The sequence below is a fragment of the Triturus cristatus genome, chromosome 4_1, assembly GCF_964204655.1.
Source record: "Triturus cristatus chromosome 4_1, aTriCri1.1, whole genome shotgun sequence".
Classification (NCBI taxonomy): domain Eukaryota; kingdom Metazoa; phylum Chordata; class Amphibia; order Caudata; family Salamandridae; genus Triturus; species Triturus cristatus.
Window position 1 is genome coordinate 394,912,270 of NC_140585.1, and position 15,224 is coordinate 394,927,493.

At 42.5% G+C, this 15,224-nt stretch overlaps 1 protein-coding gene across 7 annotated transcripts in view; it reads right to left on the bottom strand.

The window, feature by feature from the left end:
• Window positions 1-15,224, bottom strand: part of PARVB (parvin beta) — a 515,092-nt gene that overhangs the window by 34,541 nt on the left and 465,327 nt on the right. For all 7 annotated transcript variants that reach the window (XM_085652456.1, XM_085652460.1, XM_085652461.1 and 4 more), the window contains exon 10: window positions 7,741-7,809. In XM_085652456.1, the coding sequence (XP_085508582.1) occupies window positions 7,741-7,809 (69 nt within the window). The remainder of the gene's footprint in view (window positions 1-7,740; window positions 7,810-15,224) is intronic.

The following is a 15,224-nucleotide window of genomic DNA, read 5'->3' on the forward strand; positions in this document are numbered from 1 at the left end:
CATCCTATGGCTGCTTTAGGAGGCTCAACAAATGAATATAATCTAATTTGTGAAAATAGATTTGCTCCTCTCTCCAACTTAGAAGCTTGTGACTGACTACAGGCCCCACTATCGCTTTATAATGAGAGCAATTTAAACCAGTCTCCATCGATCTTGTTTAATGGGGTTAACATACAGGATCTAACACCAACCCAACCAGAGAATAGCGGGAACCTTCCGTCACCGGCGTCTGTCGCTGTGGACATCTTACTGTCATCTATTAGTTTGCTGGGGTTTCATAATATGGTATACAATGTAGACTCTAGGATGTCTCTAGTAAATGACCCAAGACAATGCAATGGGAAAAGGTCAAATACACAGCAAAATAATGTCTGCCTAGAGTCACTCCCCTATCAACTATCTTCAGGGACTATAAGAGTAAATCAAACACTACCTAACAAAACCCCTAATATCCTTGGAAATACAAACCTTGAGGGCATTGACCTCCAAAATGGCGACTCTGTAAGCCAAAGACCATTGGGCATTGCATCGTGGAATATAGCTGGCTTACAAGCGAAGATCGCATCCTCTGACTGGTCTTCCTATGTAGAGGGTCTTGATATCTGAGCTTTCCAAGAAACCTGGTCACAGAATCCCATTTTCCGTCAGGGATTCCTAAACTTCGCAAAACCTGCCATCTCTAATCAAAAGGGGAGACCTTCCGGGGAATTAACTACATGGGTGAGACAACACTAAGGGTATAGGATTGAAGAAATGCAAACAGACAGTCCAGATATCTTAGCTATTATACTGAGATCAAAATAAGATTTAAACATAATAGTGATTAATGTTTATGCAAGAGGGTTGGCGGGTGGAAAATCTTCACATACAGTTGCCACATTAAAAACTTTTTATAAATTATTTTAGGGGCAATAACTATATAGTTATAGCAGGCAATTTCAATTGTACATTTGAGCCCCTAGGCTACAAAGATAGTGGGTTTAGTAGTGAAGAGGACTCACTTTGGGGTATCCCATGGTTAACATGATCACCGATAAAAAAAATGGACAGAGGCAGCACTCCAGCTGAAAAGCCTGTGTCTGGAATGTGATGTCAGGGCTGTAAACGGAAGGCGCCTATCAGATAGTGAAGGTCAGCACACATTTAATAATGGGACGAGAAGTAGTCGTATTGACTATTTTCTTATTAGTGTGGAGCTCTGGCCTCGACTCATAGATATGGCAATAAAACTGAGAACAGAGAGTGACCATAACCCCATATTGTTAACGTTGCATCTAATGGGTTTGGGCTGCCAATCAGAGCATACTGAGATAGCGACATCTGACGTAATTATGACAAATGATATGAGAAGGGCAAAATGGTCGATGTTATTTGGAAATGCCCATAACTTAGAGCTGATGAAGACTGCATTGGCAAATACGATATTAATCATTTCAGCACTAGATCCTAATGCAGACAGTAACCATGCAATTATAAAAGCTCATGAAGATCTTTTTGCCTAACTTAAAGGTTTTTTTATTAAGACTAAAAATACATGGAATCGAGCCCCTAAAAATTCAGCCAAGTGGTATAACAAGGACTGCAGAGCGTATAGGAATCTGTCTCATGCAATAAGGGGGAAGGAAATAGAGGGGGTTAGAATTGCACGGACTGCATATAAAAAAGTCCAACACATAGCTAAACAGGAGTTCGACGAACTAAGATGAAATGAACTGAAGCTAGCTGGCTCCGGGAAAGACATGCAGAAATTCTGGCATATTGTAAAATGGGGGAGTGGTGAAATTTTGCAAACCCCGGTCAACAATGTTGCTCCGGAACAGTGGGTTTCTTATTTTGAGGCACAATTTTCTACTCCGCCAAACATTTCAAACTCAAACCTCATTTTAGTTCCAGAGACAATACTGATTGTTGAGATTAGGGAGGTTGAAATAGCCCTGGATGCAATCCAAGCGGGAAGGGCACCCGGCCTGGACTGCATTCCTGCTGACCTATTTAAATTTGATAAAGCAAATTGGACCAAATACATCCATCCATTAGTAAACACTATAGTAAGAGGGGCACCTATCCCAGATTCTCGGCGCGGCGCTGAGATTATACCGATCTATAAAAAAGGGGACCGTAACAGCCCAAAAAACTATAGGCCAATAAGTTTGATAGACACTATGCAAAAGATTATGGCCCGGCTTGTGCTGAGCCGTATAAATGTTTGGATAGATGATTGTGAGATTCTATCAACATTACAGGCTGGCTTTCGCCCCCGTGTTAGTACTATATATCAAGTTTTTAGATTTATCATGATTTATTTGACCACAGTTATTCTGGCAGGGGGAACTATATATGCATCTTTCATAGATCTAAAATCTGCATTTGATCTAGTCCCCCGTAATAAACTATGGGAATCTCTAAACTAAGCAGGGATGCCTCCAGAACTTCTCTCTGTGATCATCAAATTGCATGAGTCTAACTATGCCCAGGTCCGCTGGGGATCCCAGGGGAAGGTCACTGAACGATTCCCTGTAGGCAAAGGGGTACGTCAAGGGTGTGTTTTGGCACCTATCCTTTTTTCGCTTTTTATCAATAGGGCTTTTACATATTTTTTATCATTTCCAACAGACGCTCCCTCACTAGCAGGCACTAAGATACCACTAATAATGTTTGCGGACGATACCTTAATTCTATCTAAGACACAAAGGGGCTTGCAACTGGCGTTGGATAGATTTACGTTATTTTGCAAAGATCATGATTTAGTGGTGAATGTAGATAAAACAAAATTTATGGTTTTAAACAGATATAAATCAGTAAAAGGAAGAGTAGTAATGGATAATGCCATACTTGAACAAACAGATCTATTTACCTATCTGGGTGTGACCTTGGGAAAAAGGCTAGATTGGAAACCACAGATTGACATACTGGCCCTAAGACATGCCAAACTTCCTGGTGTACTTTTAAAAGAATTTCGGCTCACATATACTAAGCCGGTAGGCCCAGCTATAACGATTTACAATGCAAAGATCAGAGCCTCGATACTGTATGGTTCCGAATTATGGGGCTTTGAAAATATAACATCGTTAACCCTAGCCCAAAATAAGTTTTTGCGAGGATTGACAGGCCTTCTACAATCCACGCCACTTAAAACTCTTACTTTAGATCTGGGTTGCACCACACTGGAGGAGCTAGCACCATATAGACCCACAGCGTACTGGAGAAGGCTCTGGACTACGCCAGAGTTACTATCATATGCGAATGCATTGAAACATGTTAAAGAAACTGATTCGGCATGCAAAATTAAATGGTTACAAAAGATAAAGAGCACATTGGTAGATATGGGTTTTAGCTACCTGTGGGAGGATCCGATGAGCAGTAGGTTTCCATCTAAAAAAGACTAAGGAAGCTTATTGGAACATGATGAATACTAAGTCGTTGTCACTAGTACTGGTATTTTCTTGGAACACAAAATAGAACCGAGATTTGAAGCTTATTGGAATTTCATTACGAGACCGAGTGACAGGAAACTGTTCCATCAATTTGGAGTAGGCTCATTTCATTGCCAATAAAAACCTTTACTAGAAAATGGCAAAATGAAATAGATGCCAAATGTCCCTCATACCAATTGATGGACGAGACCATAATGCATATTCTATTTGTATGCCCTGCATATAAACGCCCGAGAAATAAATGGCTAAAGTTGACTTGCTCTAATCTGGGCACAAGATCAAGTTTAACGGCCTTCCGCATTTTGAAAACAAATCCGCAGGAAGACATAGTTATTGCAATGGCTAAGTACTTGAGTTGGATGTGGACCATTCGCAGAAATAACATCAATAAACTTGTAGAACTTGATTAGGGTCCTATGTTACCTGACTCTGGGTTCATTGTCTGTAAAGCCATTACGTTCATGCTGCTACATATATGGGTATTACATGTGCTTTGTTATGAAATGTTTAATGCTTTTTAAAAAAAAAAACATTTATTTTTAACTTTTAATCTATTTAAATACTTTAACTCGCGTTTTTACATTAATCTGATTATTGAAATTTGTTGCTAGTGGCGTATGAGGAATAATGTATTGTATTTTTCGCTGTGTCTTTGGTGATTGAAATTATCGAAATAAAGACTACCTTGACCTAGACCTAGTACTACATGTACAAGGGGCCAGTAAAGTGGGATGCAGCGCTCATTGGGCCACCTACTAAAGTATCACTGAAAAACATGTCTCCAGACATGCTCTGGCAGCCTGTGTGTGCAGTTTAAAACTGCCATTACAATCTGGCTAAATATGCCTTTTGCTGGGCCTAAACCATCCTTTTGAATTCTTATAATATTGTGACCGGAGTCTGTCTCAGCATCCCTGAATGACTCAGGGATGCAGGGTCAGATTCAGGTCATGATATGGACACGCTTCCTTGATGAATGTGTGACTACAGGGACCGTCCTTCCCTACAAAACTCTATGATCCCTTATGAGTAGATAAGCCATCCATGGTCATCCCAGGAAAAGGCCTCATTAGTACGGTTTGTTTGTTGCGTTCATGCTTATTAAAAAAGTAAAAACGCATTAAAGTAGGTTGGGAATTTCAGCTATATCACGCAGGAATTTATCTAGGTCCTGAAGAAAGTCGATTAACCCATATACGGCTGAAACATGTTGAGCTTCTGATGTCAAGGACGATTAAATCCTTACATCATCTCACTGCTTTAAATCTTGCCCTCGGCCTTATTCATTAAAACACTACTACAGGATCTAAGACGCAATTTTAATACACTCACATAATCGTCTGCAATCTAACTTTTAAGAGCTCCGCTTACAAATGCGTAGAACCCACCCACTGACACTAGGTGAGTTGGGTGTTGTCCTGCGATGAAACAAGCCACAAGTGGTACCTGTGGGTGAGGACTCAAATGTATCCAAGAAATGTGGCACGGGCACTGATATACCTGGGTGCCATCTGCTCACTCATTCAGGATATTTGAGCAGTCATGCATGCCCCTGCGCAGGAGGCAGGATTTAGGAGAATTGGGTGTATCCTCCTTTGAGTAGGCTCTAGGTAATAGTTTGGGAAGCGGAGGGTCTACCCCAATAAAGACTTCTTACTCCTTCTTAGGTTTGTTGTATTTAAAAAGTCTGGCATGTATATTTACTGTTTTACATGTCCAGGCAGTGAAAAACCTCTAAAGTCATTTTTCACTGTGGCAGGACTGGCTAACACTTGGTTACACTATTATTTTTAATAAGTGCTAACTTCAGTTTAGAAGTAGCTAGCAAAATGGTTCAAGAACTACTTTTAATAGCAATTTAAAATCCAAATTAATGGTGCAGTCTGATTTTCTATTACTATTCTGTAAATGATACTTTTAAAAAGTTGTCGATCTTTGTCTAAGCCAAAAAGGGACTTTCTGCCTGTGTCCCCTGGCTGCTGAATACTACCCTGTGGTGAGATGAGGATTGCTCCCAGGCAGTGGACAAAGGGCTTAGGTATAGAGAGGCGTTTCCTTCCTTGAGCATGTTGACTTGGGGCTGTGCCTATCCCTTCCCTGAGCTTCAAAAGATACATACCCTGTTACTGGCAGGTATAGTTTACACCTAGGCCTGCATTCCTTCTGTATTGCTAGTCATCTGTCGCCACTTCTAGTGGGGACCAGATGTCCCCATTGCCCCTTGAGCAGAAAGGCCTTGGGGCTGTGCCCAGCCTTCCCTGAGCTTCAAGGAATGCACAACCCGTCACTGGCAGATGTGGCTCCCACGTGGGCATGCCTCACTTTGTTTTGCTAGTCAGCTTAGCTCCAAACCATTGGGAGGAGAGCTGCCCCAGAACTTGTTTGGAGTGCCCACAAGAGAGGCTTGCCTATATTTACAGCCACACCTTTGGGTGGGCACAGAAAGCTCCGGCCAGAGGAAGAAAGGTTCTACCAGGGTTGGATTTAGGTGGAGAGGAGCACTGTGGGATAGTTTACAGTAAAACACACCAGAAAGTACTGACAAGATGGGTACGGCCACCCCTGGGAACTTCCACCACATTAGAGAGAGTGGCCAGTAGTTACCCCCACCCACAGGCTGGTAGTGGACATAAATATGGCATCGCCAGTACGTTCATCAGAAGACTACTGAACCTGTGGAGGACCAGAAGAAGGACTTCCCTGCTGTCTGAAAAACCTGAAGGAATCCTGGACCCCAGAAGTGAGTCCAAGGGTCAGTTAGCTGATCTCCTGTTTGAGCTAAAGGGTCACAACAAGTTTCCAGAGGACCTTTCCCTGCAACTGCTCAGCTGACCAGTACCAACTGGACATGCCTTGGACCCTGCTGCTGGCTTCTGTTGGAATCCTAAGGTCCAATGGTGCTCCTCAGGTCCTGGAACTTTGGCTGGTGTTAGAGCGTACTTCTCTTGTCCACACTGCAAAAGCTAGGACTCCACAGCAATTGAATCGCTGGTTGACTTCAGCTTGCTGGTTTGCCCCGCTGAAGGAGATATGATTTCCAGAAAAGTTTTTAAGTTTCTATGTCCGAACAGGGAGGGCTTCATCAGGACTGATCAGAGCTGCAACCTGTCGAGATCGAGGCCTACCTGGGAAAAGATTTTGGATTTTGTCTGCTTGGGGCTTACCACCTTCAATGACCGCAACAGAAACCCACTCTTCAGCAACCCACCATCATCGAACCCTGCTTCGGATCTAGCTTTTCCTGTCTAAGACTCGTCGACATCCACTATTTTTCCATAGCAGTTTCTAAATAAACTTTTCACTAGGACCGACCTGACTCCCGTAGCAGACACGCACTCCATGGCAGTCGATCTTAATTTTGGACTTTGACCCGGTCTAGTTCGGGTAAATAACCCCACTTGGCGCTTTGTGCTTTTTAAAGCGATTTTTAATTCAAACTTTAACAATTCATATCTCTAATTCCAATTATTGGATTATTGTGCTTTTGATGTAATTTTATTTATTAACACATTGACTTTTTTGTAAATTGGTCAAGGATTTTTCTTGTGCTGTGTTTTCACTTTATTACCATTGGAGTATTGCAGAAACACTTCACACATTGCCTCAAAGTAAAGGCTGATTGCTTTATGCCAAGATGCCAAGCTACCAAAGGGTTAAACATAGGATTATTTAGAGACGTAGGGGTTTATTATTTGAGGTGAATTCTCTCCCCCCCCCCCCTCAGCTAACTCTTAAAATTCTTATAAAATGTGTTTGTGAATACAGTTGAAGCCCAGAGAGAATATTAGCAATTACATCATTGGCCAAGCAAAAAGGCTGAAGACGGAAGAAGCTTGCTACCATGCAAAAATCCCATTAAAACAACAATGAAGTGAAAAAAGTAATGAAGGCGTCCTTCTGAAGTTCTCCCTCATTAATGTCTACAAACCCAGCTGGTAATATCTTCCAAATTAACTGGAACATCAAGTTGAGTCTTTAAAATATTTTATTGCAGGTACATCATTAGCCAAGCAAAAAGGCTGAAGACAGAAGAAGCTTGCTACTATAAAAAAAACCCCATAAAAAACACAATTAATTGAAAAAAGTAGTAAATCCATTCTTCTGAAGGTCTCCCTCAATGTCTACAAACCCAGCTGGTAATATCTTCCAAATTGACTGGAACATTAAGTTGAGTCTTTAAAATATTTTATTGCACGTTAATGCCCAGCAGTACTTTATTATAGACCCTTAATGCAGAAGAACAGTTTCGAGTTTATATATGTAATTCTATTATAATGCGATTTGTTACATGCTGTAAATTTTTTACCTGTGTTTCTAGTTCAGTCACCTCCAAATTCAGCTTGTTCAGATGTTTGTTCACAAAGGTTATGAGAGACTGCGAAGAGAGAAAAAACAATGTAAGCGGGGGGGAAACAAAATATCTCGAACGCAGACCACACATGCTTGTTCACCACCTGCAGAGTTCAAACCATTTGATGTCAATGCCTGCAGAATATTGAGGAATGTCTAGAACGGATTCAGTGTGTGCATGCCTGTAGAACACATTGGGTGCGTGCGAGTCTGTCTGATGCTGAATTTTAGGAGTAATTGCGTTTTAATTAAATTGTTTATACCCAAGAAAAATCAAACAAGAACAATAAATTCAACTTCTTTATATACATGGAAACTGAGGAATGCAGTAACGTATTTCAGATGATAAAATATAAGCGTGTCATTGACAAAATTCCAATTCCATTCATTTTACTTATTCAAGTCACACTAGGGCCGGCTACTCTGTACAGACTTGCTTACAGGCTTTTCAAGGTACTAATCCTATGGACGGCTGTTGCTTACCAATTTCGGATTTGGAGATGGATGGGGTGTTAACGACTCATACATAAACAAGGCTTGGGAAGGGCTATGACGCTTCTCCAAGCTTCAGTTGAGAAACGCAGCAAAGAGCAGCTGGTCAGGCTTCATGAATAAGCTAACCCCAGGCGTGCAACTTCTCCTGACCACCACCAAGGTAGAGGTAAGCTTCCAAGAGGGTCTGCAGGTAACCAGGGACTAGTGAGCGGTGGTGGAAAATCTCTAAACCTAGTCTCTGGTCATCCATGCCTAACTCAGATGGAATAATGGGAATAGGGAGAAAAAAAGGCTTTTGCAACCTATTAAGGAGTTGGTGGCTTCAGCAGAAGAACTGTTCTCTTCCTCGAGTAACTCCACAGTTTCAGGACTATCAGCAACAAGTTTGAAAGTTTGAATTTCAAGGAGATAGCCCTTTCTTTAATTGGAAGGAGATATCCCTTTCTTCAAGATAAAACTTAAAAGCATTCTTAGTTCCCCAAGCAGCATAAGTTGAGTGTGAATACTTTGGTCCTTCCAGGGCCAGCTTTAGGGCGGTGGGAGTTGTGCGGCCACACTGGGCGCTGATAGATAGGGGGCATTGACCTCAAGGAGGGGGGGCTGTAGTTAGCAGAAACATACAATTTAAAAGCACCTGCTGCAGAGTCATTTGTACGTCCAGCTTTCAGGCAACAATAAAAATGTCAAGATAACTCTTAGAATTAATGTTCCCGCTGGAGAGAGAGATTGGAGTTCTGTCTAGTGGCAGCTATGTTTCACCTTAAAGTAGATCTGAGGGTTAATATGCCTGCTGCAAAGAACAGATCTGTATTTTATGTGGATAGCTGAGTGGATTAGTACAGCCAGCCTTTTTTAGCGGTTTTAAACAAATGAAATGTATGTAAGAGATGGGCTATGGAGGGAGAAGGGGACACTTTTGCCCGATAGTAGTGAGGGAAAGTGAGGAAAAGTCACAGGGGGAGGAATACCCAAAAATATTGCAGCACTGGGCATCACTAGCCCTAAAACTGGCCCTGGGTACTTCCTACTGCACTTGGAAAGAATCAGGTGTTTGGTTATCAGCACCCGAGTGTTAAGGCATCTTTGGGCAGATGTACAGTCCACATCCTCATCCACGGTTGGCTGTGCTTCCAGTAGCAGGCCTACCCACGGATATAATGTGCCAGAGTAACTGCCTTCTGGTGTCACCATTTGGTGATTTATTCAAAGTTAATGTACTATTTGATTTCTCCAGGTTTGAGCCTTCTTCATACTCTTTCCTGGCCAAGCTCTCAAATGAAGCTCTGCTGACCAGTTCCTAGTCACAGACATCTACTGGCTATGGGGTCCCACCCGCTGCTCTGGACGAAGTGCTGCAGAAAACACAGAGAAGTGGCACCTCTTACCACCGGTTGGCTGTGGATTCCTTCAGCCTCCACTGATGCCGAGCATGACAGAGTGGATGTCCCCCAAACACTTTCACTTTTGAACACAGTGAGGTCGATGGGCCTATACAATGGAAAGCAGCTTTCTAAATGGTCGGTTTTGCTCCCTTTGTTACAGTAAGAGGGCAGAGAGCTTAGAAGGAGCGAGTCCTCACCAGCCCTTTCGACCTTGCCTGTTTCCCGATCCGTGAGAGTGGCACTTTGAGCAAAGAGTGCAGGCTCATGCTACTGGCTAGCTTTGGTCACTCATGGATTGTGAGGCCTGTGGTATCCTCGTATATCATGGTTACTCTATACCTTAGATGTGCACATAGACTTTGGAGAGGATATGGAGTTAATTCCTCCTGCGCTCATGTGGTTATCTAACTCCACCTTTATGCAATGAAAAACATGCTGACCTTAGAGCAACCATTCATCTCGAATCAGAAAGTTCCCCAAAATACAACTGATGCAGCGATCTTCACTGCACCCACCAGCTGTCAAACCTAGTTTGCACGAGATGCATTACCTGACCAGTTTGCAACATCCCTTGTGCTTTGTATTTGCAAACTTTACTGTGTAGTCGATGGTGCTGCAGTAGCATTGATTGGGACTGGCCACTGGACTGGACCATTCCAGCCCTCTTTAATGAGTGTATGTCCCTTTCTTCTCTGAGCTTCTCAATTCTCCTTTTGAGGTATTGCTGCTCTGACCAGGTCTCATTGATCTTTGTCGTCCTGATGCCCATGGATTGGCAGACACCCCTGGGATATCCATGTTCCCACTACCTCTCATGGAATTGATCATGATAATGACCGTGATGAGACATCTTAGTGCCATTGTGAGCTAATTCCATACTGTAGACATGCCCAGAGCTGACAGTACTAATACATATTTATCACTACAGACACCTATACCTGGGTGACCTGGAGCCTGCTGAAGGCCCAGGTCTTTTATGCCCAAAAAAGCTACACAGGAAATCATCGAGGAAGCTTCTCCCATTGGCCACTGTGACTGAAATCTCATGTGAAGTAAAGGCTCTCTGTCAAGACCTAGCCTCCTTTAACCAACGTCTTGATTCTACAGAGCAGAGACGCTGGAAACCTGGAGGATAGACTTAACACAGTGCCAGACTGAGCTAAAAACTCTGGCATCTGAGGATCAAACTGGCAGCTCTGGAAGTTTGTTCACACTGTGATAACATATGCCTGTATGGGGTCCTTGCAAAATTAGGACACAATGAAATGATAGTCTCCCTTCAGAATTTAATTCCCCACTTTGTAGAACTGAAACTTCTGGAACTTCTTGCATTCGAGAGAGCGCACCTCATAAGAACCAGTTCATATATTCTTGATATCAAGCCACACATCCATCATTGCATGTCTCTTGAGAAATTAGACACATCTAAGGAAGAAAACTCCTTTTGCCATTGTATAAACTGAACAAACTCTCATTATATCTGCCCTCAAGAACCCAGAGGTAATGCTCATCACAAATGATGGCAGGACTTCTGGATACTCTGATCCTGATGGTCTGGATGACTTAAGAACCACCACTGATGGAGACAGGCCCAAAAACCCAAGACTGTCCCCGGAGACACCAGAGGCACATAAGATCTTCACCACAGCACTGAAGAGTTAAGAAACATCTGGCGACCAGCACGACTTGCAGTGGCTCTGACAAGGAAGGCTTACATCAGATTATTGGAATATTGACTAAGGTCAGGGACAAATCCCAGTCCCCTGTAAAACCTGCCGCTGCAACATAGAATAATTGGATAGGCCCTATTCGGGAGCACTATATCGTTTAATTCTAGAGGCTGAGCTGATGATGGTGATTTGGTTTGTCAATACTATAATGAATAATCTAGGGTTGGAAGAGCTGTGCAGCCCTGAATCAGACAACAGAATTCCTGAGGATCCCGTGACTAGACTTGAAACTTCGGTTTGAATCCTTACGAGGGATCAGAGTACTAACCCTTCTGTTGACCTTCAGCTATGATTGGAGGCTATATACTGGAAATAATTCCCCAGTGCCATTAAGAGCATGAGGAAATCGGACAGTTACTGGAATATTACTTGCAGCCAAGGGAAGCTGAGATTGCCATCCCAGAAATATGTAGCACCCGCTAGGCATTGCTGGGGTGCATGCCCCCTACTATGAGGGGGTATGCTGCTTGTCAGTACCAGTTGAAACCCAGTCTAAGGGGTTCTTCTTCAGGTCTCTGAACGTGCCCTCTTTATGCCCAGGTTTTGGGGCCCGATTGGAGAGCAAATTCCATTAGAGGAAATAATGCAAATCTTAAGGGATCTCACAACTTGCGAAAATCCAGCTGAAGAGGACATCCCTGAAAAATGTTATAAGGTAAGCAAACCTTTGCTCCCCCCTATGTTACATGTCATGTCCAAGGAAGCCAAAAAGACTGGCTCCCTGGGCTCTATTTCTAATAATGGAATTGTTTCCCTTAAAAAGAAAAAGGAAAGATCCCCTCGATTGTGGTGGCTTTTGCCCTATTTCCCAGATCAACAAAAACCTGAAAATCTTGGCAAAACTCCTGGCCAACAGACTTGGGATGGTCATTCCTTCCCTAGTGCACGAATGACAGATGGGTTTTGGCCAGGGCCCATCCCCTGTTTGAGGACGTGCTGGCCAAAAAGGCATTTGACATTGTCAAGTGGGCTACCTCATCTGTATACTTGGGCAGTTTCACCTGGGGGATCATTTAATTTACCAAGTGTGATGGCTCTATGATTCTCCTATGACATATTAACTAGGTTGGATTTTTACCAAGACTAATCAAAATGGGACTGGTCCCAGTCTCCCCTCCTTTTTCAGAGTGTGCTAGAGTCCCTGTTGACCTCAATCGGGGCTTCAGAGGATGCTATGGGCATCTGTGCTTCAGCTGGGCTGGTAAAAACCCTTCTGATGATATATGGTTGATAGCTACATCCACACCATGTCCCTCCAAGCTCTGATGGCACAGATAAAGTTTGTTGCTGAGTTCTCTGGCAATAATGTCAATTGAGGGAAAAGTGAGGCACTACATTGATCGTTGTTTATCATCAACACCATCTTTGCACGTATTACAAGAATGACAAGAGTTGATCCATAGAGGCCTGAAATACCTCAGCATATTTATGACTAGGGGTATTGCAGGCATGGCTGAGGATAAACTCACTGCTTTAATCACAAAGGCACAGAATGGCTTAATTAGGTGGTCAAGTCTAACTTTCCTGCCTCGCTCTACATCACCACTAATAGGTGTTATGCTTCAAAAAGAACCTACTGGCTTAAGCCATAGGCCTACTCCCTGTCTACAAGTCTATCTCTCGGGGGTGGATAATTGTGTAATTTGTGCTATGTTCCGTGTTTTTAAATCTGTGGTTTATCTATTCATTCTTCCACCTCTCTGCTCCTATTTTCCACAATGCTAAAAATATTGATGGGCAACAGCACCATCCACTAGGACCATGGGGCTACTGGTAGGATCAGGCAGCAATTTGGTCTCTGTGGATGCCCCACATCTTTTCGTACCTTGTGGAATAAATGTGGTATTCATTTCACGGACTCCAGGAAATATTGACATCTCACATACTGACTCACACAGACTGTATTACTAAAATCCCCATCCTTAATTATCTTAGGACATGGGAGATGGTAAGAGTGTAGTATTAGGCTTCTACAGAGTTCACATAAACCACCTCTTCTCTAGGCCGGTTATGGAAGCTTTCAGACTTTAGCAGCACAGTGGTCATGAAGATGAGACAGCCCTTTACATTCCATGCATGACACTCATGTTACGGAAGCACACATAAAATTCATGAAATGTCAACTGGTATTGGACACCCCCTGATGAAGGGCAAGCCATTTTCCACACCTAAACTTCTGGAGACACAGCCAATCACAATTTGATCTAGTGCATGTACTTTAGCCATGCTCATGCATCTTGGGCTACTGAACCAATATATGGCACTTTTCCTGCGATCTGATGTTTGTGCCTTCCTCGTTATTGGGTTTTTACATGATATGTCTGACGATGTAGGTTTATTCATCTACAGTAGTCGATGGCTTTGCAACAACACTGTTGGTTGCCAAGATCTATGTTAAGAAGCACAGGAGCAAAAACACAGCTCCAGAGTCACAATAATGGCTAAAAGAAATGTTTATGGTTGATTCGTCAAAATCGGTTCTGTATGTTTCCTGACTAGTTTGTAATTTTTTTTGCACATTTGGGACCCCTTCAACTAAAACACCCATTGAAGGCCTACGGCATTATATCTCTTGATAGAGGTCAGACCTCCTACCCAGAAATGACTGTGTACCTAATGATCCCCATGCTTCAGCATATCCTCACAGCCTGATTCTGAACTTTCTACAGCGTGCCTAAGTGCTTTTTCAGTAAGCCAGTGTGTAGCAGATTCCAGTACTTAATGTATACCAATAGGAAACTTCAAGCCAGTTCTTCCTTGTGTGCAGTCTACACAAGGCGGAGCTTTACTCAAAGCACTGGCTATTGCCTACTGTTTGCAACAACAAAGGGGAGTGCAAGGCTATTAAAGAGCCTAAATTCATTACTGCCTTCTTATCTAAATGACAAATCAAAAACCTCAAAATAGTAGGCTTTATTCTGAATGGGACTTAGAACATAAGTTCCTAGTTTTCATGCTTATGCAGTTCATATTGTGTTGGAAAACAATGCACTGATTTATATTCCAAATGTGTAACGTTCATATGAAAAGAAAAAGGGGTTCTTAAACAAGATGCGAACCTTTGCCCACAATCGATGGCATGCTTCATTACAGAAGTGCTCCTTTGCCAACACCTTAGATTTTTAGGGTGGGCTCATGCAGAGCATTTGGAGTCTTTTAGTGCTATCTGTGTATGAGAAAGCATTGTGGAAGGTCTGGAATTTCTTACTGTTAAAACTGAACTGAGGCAGGAGTGCTAATAATCAATGTTTTAAGACTAAAACAACTCTAGTAGTGGGGGAAATGGTACTAATTAGGATACCTTCATCATAATCCTATTGCAGTCAACTTATTTCAGCCTGATAGAAAATGCCTCTTTTGGCATTGTCACCCCTTTTTCGCTAACTGGCATTTCTGATTTCTTTGTTTAACTCAGCACACTGAGGTACTGCTGTTCAGTTCCCAGAGTATGTGCTCTAGCTCCTACAGATATGGTAAACTGGATAATCCCCAGAATATTTCACTTTTCTGTTAGGCCATATTATATAGTGTGGAAAATACACCAATGACGTGGAAGTTTAATGTCACCTATAGACTGAAGCACAAATTGTGTAGTGTACTAGGCTGACAAAGAAAACACGGCTTTAGGTCAACATGTGTAGCCTGACTGCTGCATTTTTTTAAATCAGCAGACACATCTGTCAAAATAACAATTTTGCCAGGCAGGACCCGAGCTTTTAAAAATTAAGTGAGTCACCCTTAAGTTGGTCTTATAACATACAAATGCAGGGTGCCTTGTATTTTAAAGTTTATGGTAGGCATGTTCCTACTGTGAAATTTCACCTTTTGCTGGA